At 36.0% G+C, this 16,317-nt stretch overlaps 1 protein-coding gene across 1 annotated transcript in view; it reads left to right on the top strand.

Moving 5' to 3' along the window:
* Galk (N-acetylgalactosamine kinase) overlaps positions 1-15,923 on the top strand; it is a 58,214-nt gene extending 42,291 nt beyond the window's left edge. Inside the window, exons 9-10 of the mRNA XM_081727902.1 lie at positions 10,763-10,955; positions 15,139-15,923. Coding sequence (XP_081584028.1) covers positions 10,763-10,955; positions 15,139-15,307 — 362 coding nt within the window. The 3' untranslated portion in view covers positions 15,308-15,923. The remainder of the gene's footprint in view (positions 1-10,762; positions 10,956-15,138) is intronic.
* Positions 15,924-16,317: the final 394 nt, after the last annotated feature.

The following is a 16,317-nucleotide window of genomic DNA, read 5'->3' as shown; positions in this document are numbered from 1 at the left end:
GAGTTCTTGGTGGATCTGCCTCAGGCCAACTTTCCCTTAGAGTACGCTTCACTTCTGCCCACATATTTTCCATGAGATTGAGGTCTGCTCCACGAGGCGGCCAGTCGATTAAATCAATCTCAGGGTGCCCTGCGAACCATTCATGAACCACACGGGAAGTATGTATTGGCGACTGGTATTGCTGGAACTGAATTACACCATCAGGCTGAAATACTCGTACAGATGGCACCATGATATTATTGATAATGTCTAAGTACTGAGCATTGTCCAGATGTCCTTCAATTCTATGAAGCTGTCCTGCTCCGCGACTGGAAATCCAACCCCAACATAAAATAGATACATGGCCACTGCGATTGCAAGCAGCCACATATCCATGGTCATATCGGGTGCCTCTCGGACGATACACAAAACGGCGTCCCTCCTTTGATGTTGTGTATATGGATTCATCTGAGAAAACTACGTTTTCCCAATTGAGACCCACATTCGCCTGTGCAAACGCGAGACGGTAAATTTTGTGGTCGTCTGAGAGTTTTTCCTTCACGGCAGCAACACGGCCACGTAACCCAGCATGACGAAGCCTTCGCAGAGCTGTATGCTTACTACCAGGAAAGAGAGAAGCTTCCCTTAGCTGTCCAGACGTCCTTAGTGGGTCTAACCGGGCTTCGTTTACTAATCTCGCATCTTGGGCTTCGGTTGACACATGCGGACGACCAGGAGATCGTAAATTACCAGTCTGACCTGTAGCACCATATTTCCGAATCCATCGCCTTCCTGTAGAGGCCGGGACACCTACTCGCCTGCTAGCTGCAGTTGCAGAATAACCTTCCAACTCCCATAAAGTAATTACTGCTGTACGTCTATCCATAGTTACCAATGTTCTGAGCTGTGAGAAGGAAGCAATAGGTAAAAGCTAGTACCTGACGTGTGATTGGTTACTTGCACGACACGCCTATTGTGGGGAACAGCGTTGCCAGATCTAGCATAATGATGCTAGATCTAGCATAATTTGCATGTCTCTAGCATCTAGCATCTTGCTTTTAGCATCCTGCCCAAATCTAGCACAATTTCAGCAAGTTATCAAAAAGCCGTAAAACCTGGAGATGAGAAAGAAGTTGGTCGTGGGAAGAAAAAGAACGGCAGAAATGTATCCTGTTCCATTGATTCATACACTCGGTAAACCATACAGGCAGTCTTATTTTCCGAAGTAAGTTCGGAACGGCTTTGGGCTTTTTTTTTGTGGCTCCACCCAGGGTTTTCTAATCCTTTAACTCCGAGACATGGGCGGAGCTATGGGGGCCATTCTCCCCCCAACTTTTTGGCAACTTCACCATCTTTATTTCTGACTTCATGATCATATTTATTCCTGAAATGACAGCTCCGAGACCGACCAAAAATCTGCCCCCCCCCCCCCCCAGCAGACGATTCCCAACTCCGCTTAAGCTGCGAAGTAATTTTCTTTCAAAATATGTAAACAAAAACTTTGCATTCATTTATACGATATATACGCCATTGAGTCTGACAACGACTGCAGTAATTTAGTTGAGTTAAAATTTTGGTGCGTAAAGTATTGAGTTCTATCCATGCATTCTTCCTCTGTGTGTATTTTAAGTTACGTTATCGTATCTCAACTTCCTTTTTTTAAAACTCCTGAATTAGTAATTATGAGGATCTAGCATAATTTGACCGAATCTAGCATAAGTTCGATCAGGTTTTGGAATAATTCCGAGCTGTGAGTCTGGCAACGCTGGTGGCGAACGACTTGGTCAACGACTCGCGAAAGAAATCTGAAAATGATGAGCCGTAATAATAATATTAAAAACAGTTTTTATAAAGAAATATTAATACATACGAAAAGCTGTTTAAAGAATGAATTGTTATACTGACTTTACACGTATAAAAACATATACCATATACCAAACAGATTGAGCGATATGATGATAGCTGTTCTGAGACGAACACTTTCGAAGTCCAACTTCGGGTATCTTCGGAAAACAGTAAACTAAAGCTGCTGGTTCGAACCTCCAAAGCCAACCTTAGTAATCGGGAAAAGATGTACAGATATGTTTTTCCTTCTGTTAAATATAATAAGACATGTTGAAATGGTATTAAGTGTAGAAAAAAGTAACATTGATTGAAATACTTAATGATACAATATTTCGAGACTATGTATTCACACTCTCGTTTCGTCATTGTGATTTCCATACGGAAAAGAGCATTTACGTATGAGCTCAGTTATATTTCAGAAGCAGATTCCGAAAAGCGGTCATGTTAGCTCAGTGGTACACCACCGAGTGTTTAAATCGTGAGTTCGATACCCGTTCAGGTGAGATTCTTTTATGATATTCTACTTTCCTCAATGCATGAAAATTATGTAAAATAGTTACATTACAATTCATCAGTTGTTTATATATTTTCATACCATCAGTTGTATATATGAGTTGAATATATATATTCATATCATTTCACGACATAAGTAATTCTTATCTTTAAAATATATTAATAACATCTGAGGTATTCACAGAACGTCGGTGTGTTATGTGTGAATATTGAATACAAATTTAAAAAATCGTGTAATAGCAATAAATAAGTTATGTAATGTATTTATTTGCAGCTACTTTCATCGCAGATAACTTCTCAATATTCGCATTACAGCATTTAGGTCGAGCATATCGAAAATCGGATCGTGGTTCAAGACAAAAAAACTAGGTAGCCCCAAACTGTCACGTAAGAAATTTACGAATCGCAAAAGTAAAGTGAAGAGATTGAGAGCGGTAATTCCTTAATCGCTCTCTCTCAACTCTCTCTTATCTGCATTTATACATATAAAAGTGTATGTATGTATGTTCCATCATAACTCATGTGTGCCTAGAGCAGGGTTTCTCAACCTGGGAATCGCGGCCCCTAGGGGATCGCGAAGATAGGCGGAAGAGATAAATATAGTTAGAATCTAATACCAGAAATTATTTTTAAATATTATTTTTAATTTTGTTCTGATAGGCATACTTTTATTTTTTATACACACTGTAAAGAACAATAAAAAATAAGTCTACTGAACATTTTCAAAGGGTGTAGAATTCGTGTTACTATTCGGTTCAAAGTCTCTTGTCGTCGCGAATTCTGTCGAGAAATTTGAAGCTTAAAATATACAAAACGATAATCATGCCTGTTGTTCTGTATGGTTGCGAAACATGGTCACTTACTCTGAGGGAAGAACATAGACTGAAAGTATTTGAGAACAAGATCCTTAGACGAATATTCGGACCCAAGAGGAACGGGAATGGGGAATGGCGAAAACTTCATAACGAGGAACTACATAATTTATACGGTTACCCAACATTGTTAGGGTCGTCAAGTCTAGGAGGTTTAGGTGGGTGGGTCATGTAGCTAGAATGAAAGAAAGTAGAAACGCTTTCAAAGTCTCGACTGGTAGACCCGTAGGAAAACGACCATTAAGAAGACCTAGGCGCAGATGGGAGGATAATATTAAGATGGATCTCGCAGAGATAGGAATACAAAGTAGAAACTGGATGCAATTAGCTAAGAATAGAAGTCAGTGGAGAGCTCTTGTGAACGCGGCATTGAACCTCCGGGGTCCATAGGCCATAGAGTTAGTTAGTTAGTAGAGTTGTTTAAAAATGAATTTAAATCAAAGAGGTATGATATAAAACTAATGAGAACTGTATATAGAAATACTAGAAAAATACACATGAAACAAAACCTGCACATTGAAATACAATTAAAATTAAAACCTAATGAGATACCTAAGCATGGTGTAATTTCACTAGTGCAGCAATGCCCGGTTCAATCTTCATGACGAACATTATCAAGCCATTTTCAACTGATAAGCGATTTCTTATCTTTGTTTTAATGTTTACCATAAAAAAAACACACTTTCGCACAAGTACGATATAGCAAATGGAATTATTACTTTTAAAGCAGCAATCACCAGACCGGGATATTCTTCTCTCCTCATCAGGCAGAACTTGTCCAAGTCTTCGTTACAGAAAACAAGTTGCAAAGACTTGTCGCATGATCATTCTATTATTTGGTCAAGAAGTTGTGGGCTTAGATCGGATACGTTAATGGCCTCTTCAATGAAGGAGTTTAACATCCATCTTGAACCAGCACCTTCGTCGTTGGGAATATAGATATTACAGTTACTGTATCCACTGTCAGTGCCGGACGCCTAAAAAAGGGGCCACACATTTCGGAGGAAGTGTGTTACTCATGTTAGGAAAGTGCATGTGCACATGTGTAAAATAGAAGGAAAACGTAATAAAATGTGCTCAAAATTAAGGAAAGGTAGGGTTTATTTTGAAAATGTTATTGAGCTTCGTGCCAACCATGGTGGCGCTTCGTAGCTAGTCTGTCGACGTCACTCATATATACGGTGACATCGTACTATACTCTCCCCCCGGGCAATGATTTTCCATGGCACTGTTCACTATAAACAAAAAAATGGATTCTACTATTATAGAAATAGGTATGTTAAAAATCCCACACAAGCTTATTATAAAACAAATTATAAAAGGGTCGCTGGCAAGAGCGTGTGATAAAAGGGGATCGTGATAGGAATTAGATTGAGAACCACTGGCCTAGAGTAATTTTAACCACATTTCTTATAGTTTCAAAAAGAGTGCTGTCGGGTTACCTATGGTGAATGGGAGGGGGATACATATAAAAGATTGCTAGAAAATGATCGATGTTAGATTCATAGTTTTCGGGGTCGCTTAGATTAATAGTGAGACTTTCAATTTCGCTTAACTCCGATTAAGCTCTCATTAGTAGGGATGGGCACGAACGACTTTTCTTTGAAACTCGACTCGACTCGAAACAGACATCTTTGAGGTCTACTCTTGGACTCGGCGCGAAAAATATCTTCCAACTCGACTCGGATTAGAGTCAAGTCGAACCAAAACGAGCCAAATCCTGTGTGTAGTCCTACCTAGACAATACATAGACAATAATTATTCTATCATCAATTATACTACTGTTACTACAAATAATAATAATAATAATAATAATAATAATAATAATAATAATAATAATAATAATAATAATAATAATTATTATTATTATTATTATTATTATTATTATTATTATTATTATTATTATTATTATTATTATTATTATTATTATTATTATTATTATGACAACACCGTGTACAAACATGAACGATAGATGGTTAATAAAGGAATACTAAAAGCTAGTTGACTGCCGACGTCGGTAGTCATGAAGTCTACAAGGCAAGGACATCGTTCATTACCCTAAGCTGTGAACGTCGGTGGAGTACAGATGGTCAACTATTAACCTCTCGCCAGAAATTGGTGGCCCCGCAGCGACGATCCGTGATGGCCCAAGTTCAATTTTGAAAACTTTACTACCAGCGGCAGAGACGCGATGAAACGCCAACGAACCACAAAAATTACTCTCCTAAAATATGTTAAAATGCCTATATGTGTGATTTGTTTATATTTAGGTGAATCAAAAAACACAAAACAAATACGCCGGGGTGGACGCGAACTATCAATATTACGATTACTAGGCACGTGTTCTTCTGACTTCCCCACGGAAACGATCATAAAAAGCTTGGTTGTTGAAGGATAAATCATTGACGTCTTAATTTAGCCAATCAGACAAACCCCTACATCTTGAGTTCTAGGAGGTGATACCGTGAACCGTTTCAGATTTATTGCTTTCTGGTGGAGTACTATCCATGCGCAAAATTTGAGCATAATAGCCGACATGCATCTTCGGTGCCTCTTATCTTTAGTACAATTTTAACCAGAGATGGTGTGGGTCAATGAAAATTTGATCCACGACCCACCATGACCCACTATCACCCACCACCCAAATGACCCATTGGCCCACTCTGACCCATCAACCATCGTGATCCACTCTGACCCACCACCAACTATGAACCACTTTGAACCATTGCGACCAACTCCGACCCACCAAAACCCATCGACATCAACTCTGACCGATGACCCACGTCCTCCTCTCCATTGACTAAAGAGATTACACTTGTAATAAAACAAGACTGTGAAATTATCACTTATCGGAGTTTGAATTTCTACCGTCATTGGCTCAAGCACCTCTTTGTTACAATACTGGTGGATCTGACCTTTACGATATATAATGGCAAAGTGTTTCTCATTTTCCGAATTAAAATGAATTTAAATTTATCATATGTAATTATTTCTTTGTTGCCTTACAGACACATTTTGTAGAAAATAAGGTGAAATTTAAAAGTTTCGAATCAAGGAAAAGTAGACCAACGTAAAAAAAAAAAAAAAAAAAAAAATGAAAATGCCCATGTAATTACGTTTAGAATACAAATTTTATGGCCATTTTCTCTAACTTTATGGCTTGATTGCCTTATGCTCGGAACGCTCCATATATTAAACACCAGCTTCAGCAATTATAAATAGAAAGCAGTGGGTATAAAATTCAAAAAGAACTTTAGTTTGCATTACTCAATTGTTTTCTCAACTAATATCAATCGTTTTCGATTATTTTTACAAATCAACCCACTATTAATTTCCACTATATAGAAAAGGCACCCCCGTCCCCCCGCTCATAAAAGACAGTTTTAAAAAATGCCAGGGCATATTCTCTTTATTTTTAATAAAGAGTTGTATGCTGAATTTCAGCTCTCAGTTGAACGGCTTGTGAGATACTAAATTTTTCGCAAAAATTCGGACTTCTACTCCCCCTAAGGATATGTATTATAATGAAAGTGACACGCGTATGATAACTTCCCAGTTGGGATTGGAGCCTGATTATATACCAAACGTCAATTCATTTGACTTTGCAATTTGACCGTGATGATTACGCAGACATAGTTACTTTCAATTTTTTATGATACATATCCTTATTTCATATGTTACAGATGATTCAAAAATATTTTTTCAAGCAGTTAGCTCCTCTAGAATCTCACAGGCTGCATCCCAAAATCCAACTCCTACTATCCTATGACAATCCAAAAGTGACTGAACTTTTTTTATTAGGAACAAATGACAAAAGAAAAATGGAGATCTTGAAAGTAAAATGTAGAAAAGCTCGGTGCCCCCAATAACTACATATTTCTCCGCCCCTTCATTCCGAACTTAAAAATAAAACTTAATTCGAATATGGTTAATTACTGAATTTATTACAGTTAAATTCCACTCACTACATGCTATAGCTACAACTATGTAACAAAAAATAACAACTGTGAAACATGTTCTGAATTACTATTACATTTCTTACGCAATTATTAAACATATTAGAATAGTAAAAGAGGATTGTTCGTGAAATAGTATATTTGCTCATGATTTTTAACTTTTTCATACGGAAAAAATTAAAATATTATTCAAGTTTTAAAATTTGCACTCTGCAAATATGTTGCCCTCTAGGCAATGGGACTAATGTGGACTAATGGGAAATGCTACACTGTTAGCGGCGCTGAAAACTTACGATTCGATTCTAATATCGGTTGATTTCGATATCTTTATGTCGCTACGTAACCACCCTGGGTGCTAATGGGAGCTTAATTGGACTTGAATTGAAAGTAGAGCTATTCACCTAAGCGACCACGAAACTATGGATTCGATACTAATATCGACCCGTTTCTAGCATTTTTGATATGTATCCCGACAGTACTCTTTTTCCAGACTGTAAGAAATATAGTTAAAATTGCTCTAGATATATTAGAATTATGTTGAAACACACACATAAATCCACTTTTATATTCTGTATAAATAGAGAGTGAGCGAGCGAGCGAGCGAGAGAGGGCGACTCAAGGCATCACCACTTCCACATTGCAAAAGCATATATCAGGAATTGAATTGAAAATCTATGTAAAGACTTTCTGCTGTGGCATGCTTCATAAGCACAATTCCAGTCTGCTCACGTGACCATTGGGGTTCATGAATTTTTTTGCGAGCGTTCCGACTTTGGATTCTCTGTTTATACCCTCTGTTTATGCATCGAATAACTTTTCAAGAACATAAATGACATTCTGTATTATGAATGTTGAGAATTACTCTCTATATGACAAATAGCTGCAAATAAATACACTACATGATTTATTTATTGCTATTGAACGAGTTTCTTAACTTGTATTTACATCCTCATATATAATACCGACCTACTATGAAAATTATCTCAGATGTTATATTTTAAACATAATAATTACTATGTTCTGCAATTATTATGTTATATATAAACAACTTATGTATTTTAATGTAATTATTTTATATAATTTTTCATGCATTGCGGAAAATGTAATTTTAAAAAAAGTATTGGCCCAGACGAGAATCGAACTCTCAACCATATGATTTGAAATCCGACAGCTTACCAATGAGCTAACACAAGGACTCCTAGAACTAAGCTTCTAGCAACGTATAACGGATCTCAAGATGATTATGACATTCATATCCATTACAAACGCAGTTTCTGTTCTACTTTGAGTTTTATTTTAGTACTCAGGCGATAATTATGTTCTATTTCTTAATTTTGAGCATTCTTTTACATATGGAAAGATTCTTTAACGTATTTAAATGTTCCATTACGTATAGAGAGCTAAATGACAAACAAGCATGTGCTCACATTAATAAAAACGTTTCGAAATATTGTATCATTTAGTATTTCAATCAATGTTGCTTTTTTAAACACTTGGTAACAAGTCTTATTATATTTAAAAGAAGAAAAACACATCTGCAAACTTTTACCCTTTTGCAAAGGCTGGCTTGGAGGTTCGAACCTGGCTTACTTTTTCCCGAAGATACCCGAAGCTGGACTTTGAAAATTTTTGCCTCAAAACACCAATAAAGAATGCGCTCAACCTTTTTGAGACAAGGTGTACGTTTAAAAATAATGTACATTCCTTTCTACCCAACATTGATCCGATGTTTTGTTTTCGAGTTATGGCTGTTTTTACATTTTCCTGACAAATTTTCAGCAGGTCATAGAGCCAAAAGAAAGAATTTTTACACCAAGATTCGTGTATACTTTTGGTCTTATCTTGGTGTCAAGAATCACCTCTCAAACGTCGGTTGTTTTGAAACACCCTGTATACTTACAAATACATAACTTAAAAACATACAAATCTACATACTTACATGTATATGCATAAAAATAAAAAATTAGTTGTATGGCAACGTCAGATCTCGATAGTGGAAATAGTGTAGAGCGTAACAATTTGAAGTGCCTAGAGCGCCGGGGAGGTTAAAAATGGCCCTGACTTCGTGTTAAAAGAACGTGCATGTACATAGTATAGTGTTGGGATTATCAGTAATCCCACGTTAGCATCTGGAGAGGGGGGCGGAACACGGTGGCTTACCTCTGGTGCGTGGGGGTCTCTCTTTCGATCCCCGACCAAGTAAATTTGTGTTAGACAACATTGTGTCCGTGGGTTTTCTCGGGGTACTCCCGTTTCCTCCTACTTTCTCATTCAATCAATGTTTTCATCATCATTCGCTTGCCTTAATCATCGTCTCCCTTAGCCTAAAGGGTATAATCGTAGAACGTTAAACTAAAAGATTTCATTTCATTTCAATGTTACCATCTCACGGCGTATAATATATGGTATCAATGGAGGGTTAATTTATGTAAAATACCGGTATTTGTATTTCACGCCTTGCTTTTAAACTGCAAGTATTACATTAAAGTAAAAAAATCATTATAACATGACTTATCATTGTAAATATTTATGTTGTATCTTTTAGAGTACTTTTTTTTCTATCAGATTTTGATGTATCTCATAAATAGGATTCCAAACCATCGACATGTATTTCAATTTAAATCTCACAAAGGCCTATGGGCTAAGCTATGTATATGGAAGGAATGATTAATTAAAATGAATAATTATAAAAGGAATTGATAGAATGAGAATGTGGGAGGAAATGGAATAACCTCGAGAAAAACCAGAATCCATGTTTGTACACCACAAACTCACATGGCCTGGGGTCGAACTAGGGGTCCTGAGTTGAACTCTACCACCGAGCCACCGTGCCTCTGTTCTTCAATTGTTAATATAATCGTTTCATAAGCCAATACTCGAGTCGAGATACATGTAATACAGCCATATAAAAAGTACAAGTTCTGTTCAGCGGACCCCACGGTATGGATTCGATGTACTTTGTTACACAGAATCCAAAATTCGAAACCTTAGAATGACTGACCGTGTCGAGTTTGTTTTATGGGTGAAAAACGTGTGTCCTCCCCATCCAAAATCGCTGAAGTTCTTCGCTCATAATAAAAAATTGACACGGTCAAGCGTAGAAAGTTGGATTCTGTGTAACGAAACACATGGAATCCATACCCTGCGGTCTGGTGCACAGCGTAGAAAGTTGGATTCTGTGTAACGAAACACATGGAATCCATACCCTGCGGTCTGGTGCACAGCGTAGAAAGTTGGATTCTGTGTAACGAAACACATGGAATCCATACCCTGCGGTCTGGTGCACAGCGTAGAAAGTTGGATTCTGTGTAACGAAACACATGGAATCCATACCCTGCGGTCTGGTGCACAGCGTAGAAAGTTGGATTCTGTGTAACGAAACACATCGAATCCATACCCTGCGGTCTGGTTCACAGAACTTTTTTTTTTTTTTTTGTATGGCTGTGTAATCCATCTCCTTTAGTTTACACGACATAATTAATGGGTTGTAAACTATATATATTTTGTTTTATCGTTTTATATAATGTATTTTGACTAAAGAAGCTACTTTTGCTCTAAAGGTATTTGGATTAATTGAATATTTTCTTTCAATTGTAGAAGCGAGTAGAGTGTGGAAGTTCCGAAGCGTATGTGAAGATGGTTCACCAGATTCTTTACAGAAACTGGGGGACTTAATGACACAGAGTCACGAAAGCCTTCAGAAGTTATATGAGTGTAGTCATCCGGAGTTAGACAAATTAGTTCAACTTTCGAAGGGTGTTGCCATGGGTGCGAGATTGACAGGAGCTGGGTAAGTAACTCGTGTGTATATTTAGTATGCAGTCGCCAGAGAAAGACTATAGTTACTTATACAGGGTTCTTACAAATCTGGAAAACAGAAAAAGCAGGGAAAAGTCAGGGAAAATCAAACGAAGGGCAAATGTCAGGGAAAATGGTGCTTAACCTGGAAAACATGGAAATCAAGGAAAATTGGAAATTTTTCTCAGGAAATGAAACTATTGTCCGTCTTAACTATTCGTTAAGATAAGCCAAAAATTCAGTCATTATTTGTTAAAAGAGGCACTACAAATAAATGATTTTCGTCGAATAATGTAAACTTGTAAACTTTATAGTATGTAAACTTGTTAAGTAAAGTAGTTACTACTTTATGTATCGTTGTACACAACATTATTTCTAATATTAAGGATATAATTTATGGAGATAGTTTGATTTGTTACACTTCACGTTATAAATGGTGGCATTTCTTTCTGTTGGGAACATAATAGTGTAGAAGTACTGTTAAGTAAATTAAGGTGATTTGCTACTACTGTATCCTTTTTCACACCACAAGACTGTAAACTTTTTTTTTTTATATATATATATGATAAAATTTAAATGCCGATGCCTACTGAAGAAAACTGAGGGCAAAACATGCTGCAGTGTGCCGTAACAGACACTGTTGTTAGCATTTTCTTTTAGGAAGCATTTTGTGAACTTTTTTGTAAATAACTTGGAACTTGGATCGGAGATTTAGTACATTATATCCTGAAATTCAGATGACAATTTGTAATATTTTTAAGTAACATATGATTTTTTGTTTGTTTTTTCAACCGCAAAGACAGTTACAATTCGTGTAAAAACGATGGCTTTCATTTTCAGACTGTTTCCAGACAGTAACAATTTTCACATGGGGCCTGTTATGTAGCTACACTATATGTTATGGTATTACTCCATTTACGCAGAAAAAAAGAAAACTTACTAACAGCTTGTAAAAATGTGAATATTTTGTTGTTGCGTTTGATGAGTCATTTAACAAAATTGGTGGGAAAGGTCAAATGGACCTCTATGTGCGATTTTGGGATCAAATTGAAGATAGTGTTACAACAAGGTACTTGACCTCTTGTTATTATTTATTTATTTTTAAATATATATAAGGCAACTGCAAGTGGTTCGTTGTTGAAATTTAAAGAAGCTTCCCCAGAGGGTTTTAATTTGACCAAGATACTCCAAATAAGCATGGATGGACTAAATGTCAATTAGAAGTTTCTAACTTGTCTACAAAGTGAAATATAGATACAGGGAAGTGAAACCAAACTTTTACAGATCGGATCCTGTGGTTTGCGTGTGCTACTCGATGCTCTTTTAAGGGGTCATTTAATGGTTGAATGGAACCTCAGCAAGTTTTTACGAAGCTTTTATTACTTATTCAATGAATCACCAGCCCGAAAAGGAGTGTTTGTTTCACTTTGTAAGAACAGTGAAAACTCAGAAGAAAAAAATGAAATTCGATGTGTGGAAAATGGTGATTGTGTAGACAGAGCTTTAAAAATATTTGAAAATGTGAAAGGTTTCATTGAAAGTCCTGTCACTAAACTTCCTCAAAATTGCACCGTGAACAAAGTGAAATCAGGTGTTCAAGATCCTCTCATGCCTGCTAAACTTACAGTTTTCAAATCTGTGGCGTTGGAGCTAGAACCATTTTTAAACTAAGTTTCAGGCCGAAAAACCTATGGCCTCTCTCTTATATGAAGAGTTGATCTCTCTTATTGTAAAAATTATTGAAACGTTTTGTAAAAGAACAAATTCTTCACTTTATCTTAATCACTAGCAGAAATTCTTTACTTGCAAATAAGTTAATGTCTGTAGATCTAAAAGTTAAAAGTAATCTGAAAGCCCCAAACAATATATAGGATTCGCGGTAAATCAGTGTTTGTCAAATCTTCTCAGTTTGCATTCTCACAATTGCATATACATTTACACATTATTTTGAAAAGTTTAACTCATTGTTTCATTTTCTCATTTTATTGAATTCGAAGAAATGTTGAGAAGTTCCATTAAAGTATTATTTTTTTCGTTTGTTTACTAAATTTTTAGGAGCGCGTCTTATTTTCTTCGAAATTAATAGAAGCAATTTGTTGACATTTTTTTTAAGAATTCATAAGTTACAGCTGCTCACTGGGAAAAAGGGTGACCAATTTCTTTTTCTTTTCTTTTCTTTCTTTTTTCTTTTTCTTTTTTTTAAAGAAGTTCAACGTTAATGTGTAATTTTATTTGAAGATGTCTTATAAAGTTTATTCGCTAGCTCAAATAGCAATTCTTTGATTAGCTTACACTGGTTTGCTTGTCTACTATTATTAGCCTTTTGTATGGCTCTGTGTTTACTGTATAGTGTTGCAGAAGGAAAGTATCTGATCTTTTGCAGCACACAGTTGAGAACCATTGGCCCAAACCTCTCTTTACAGGCATTCATCATCAGAACACCGTTATCTTATTAAATGTCGTGGGTAAGGGAAAATGGTTGGTCTTGCACCTGGGAACCAGGGAAAAGTCAGGGAAAATGATAAAAGTAATTTTGTAAGAACCCTGCTTATATTACATGTTACAATATTTCGTATTATTCACCTACTAATGTTCCTCGGACAATTTGAAGAAAACTTTGGAACATTCGAATTAACGAATTAACTGTCGAATGAATTAACATTCGAAATATTGGATGAAAAATTATCTGGGGAACATTAGTAGGTGAGTAATTTGAAATAATACACGTACTTGTTATATGTTAATTTGATAAGTTCGGAACAAATAAGCCACTTTGGATGCATAACTAGGAAAAAACAAGAAACTATGACAAGCAGCAATTTACAAAGTGTGTCTTCATCGCTTTTCCCATAAAGCCATTCCTTTATATTTGCTTGATGTTGTTGTTTTAGTCATATTTTTGTCTGCCGTGAACAAAACTCCAGGAGAGATCCAAGCTTAAGTGCAAAGGTTTTCCAGGAACTAAAATAAGTGAGATGTGGGACGTATGTTTTCCTACATATTGGAAGATTTGCAAGTGAAATGACAGGTCAAATTTGATTTAAAATTTGCGAGTAGAGTCACCTCGGCAGACATTACAATAAAATACTAAGAAATCTCATAAAGTAACTTCTATAGTGTCTGGATCAAGCATACGGATCGACAAGAGATTGAAAAAAATGGCATTTGAGGGAGGGGGGACTTCTTGTGTGAACTTACGTTGTCTTGAGCATAAAACAGTTACCAGGACTGTTAGGATGCAATGAAATAGTTATATTTTGATTTTAAGATTAGGCTTTAGGCTTGTGTTTGCTAACTAACTGTTACTCTATGGACTATGGAACCCTTAAGGGTTCCATAAAAGTTCATAAAGGTTTTTCATTGACTTCTGTCCTTAGCCCTGGATCCAGTTTCTACTTTGTACTCCTATTTCTGCGAGATCCATCTTAATATTATCCACTCATCTGCGCCTAGATCTTCCTAATGGACTTTTCCGATTGAATTTCCAGTCAAAACTTTGAAAGCATTCCTACTGTTTTCCATTCTGGCTACATGACCTGCCTACCTAACTCTCCTAGAGTTGATGAATCTAACACTGTTTGGTAAACGGTATAAATTGTGTACAGGGTGTCTATCGGTCATGAAAGTCACGAAAAAGTCACGAAATCAGGAAACGGTCATGAAAGTCACGAAAAAGTCACGAAATTTATCTTTTGGGTCACGATTTTTTTAAAACTGTACAAATGTAAGTACAGATTGAAATATTTTGTTCTATAAAACGTCAAAGTTCAATACCAAAAATGTCTATCGTCGGCTTTAGACGCTACCAAATCGCAAGCAAAGTACGTTTCTATCGCATGGATGAAAATTCGGCCTAATTCGCATTGAAAATATTAGGAAATTTTATGATTTGGTAAAGAAAATGTCACGAAAAAGTCACGAAATTTCATTTTGAAATTTTAGTAGACACCCTAATGTACTTCCTCGTTATGAATAATTGTGTTATCGTGAAAATAAGGATGAAAGTTTGTGAGTGTAGGTAATATCTAATATGAATTTGTCTACCAGGAGTATGCCTTTCTTTTATGTCAGTCAGTTCATGTAATTTTATATATGTTAGTAGTGAATATAACTTTCTTTTATAAATACGCAACAAAGATATGGAAAGTATAAGTTAACGGTATTTTTATTTTCAGATGGGGTGGCTGTATTGTTGCACTAACAACCAAGGAAACTGTTAACACATATATTACGAAGTTAAAAGATGAATTCTATAAGGACAATCCCAGAGCAGTAGATAAAAACATAGATATGCTAGTATTTCAAACTGAGCCCAATGCAGGGGCAACAGTATATAAAATGTAGTGTTAATTTGATTGTTTATAAAAGTGCCTTAGCTCAGTACCAAAGCCATGTTACTAACTTTAAAAGAAATAGTGAGAGTTAAGAATTATAACTCTATAAGGGACTATTTTTTAAGCACTAGCGTAATGTAAGGATATGAAAATGATATTTCTAATAATGACATAATGAGAATTAGAACTTTTGTGATTGCAGAAATATAAGTTACTTTTTAATTATTCTAGTACTTCAAAAATTTGTTACCATTGTTGTTGTTGTTATTTAGTACAAAGTTTTGTAACAGGTAAAAAAAGGCATCGTAAAGAAAAAAATACAATAATCAATAGGTATATTTTCTGAGAACGTACCGTCATGTGTTGTAACCATATCTCCGTAACAAGTTCACTTTGTTTTTTTAGTCCATTCATTTATATGGAGAATTATTTTTGTTTTCTATGAAACGAACTAAAATTTTAATCGTTCGCATAACGATTGCTTATCATGTTGTCTTGGTATCCTGTGAACCATTTTATAAATAATACTTGTATCATACAGTTATTAAAATTAAATAATAATGTGATTTAAAAAGTAGTTCACAGGATACCAAGACAACATGGTACGTAATCAAATGCAGTTGAGTTCGTTCCTCTGGTCGCTGTCGTAACTTAGGGAAGTTGTTGTTCTGGCAACATTATAATTTATATAGATGGCAGTAGTGAAAAGTTTTCAGGTTCGTATTTTCTGTTGTAGAATAACATTATCTCCTTTCACTTATGAAAAATAAGCAAAAGAAAAATGGTAAATTTTGTATTATTTTTAGTAAGTCAGGCTCTTAATATTTAATAATCAAAGTTAATTTCGATTTGATTCTGTGTTTAGCGTCCCTTTCAGCAGCGAGGCTATATGAGACGTAGGCTTACAGTTTAACGTGGGATCCGAACCACATGAGCTCCCGCCGGGAACCGACCCTGGATCTCCCCCGCCAAAGAAACGTACGCTAACTGCTTACAAGGGAACCTTCCGAAAATGATAGT

Source organism: Thermobia domestica, chromosome 10 (genome assembly GCF_964235325.1).
Source record: "Thermobia domestica chromosome 10, izTheDome1.hap1.1, whole genome shotgun sequence".
In the NCBI taxonomy this organism is placed as follows: Eukaryota; Metazoa; Arthropoda; class Insecta; order Zygentoma; family Lepismatidae; genus Thermobia; species Thermobia domestica.
The sequence above is the reverse complement of the archived record's forward strand: the minus strand, read 5'-3'. Positions and strand labels throughout refer to the sequence as shown.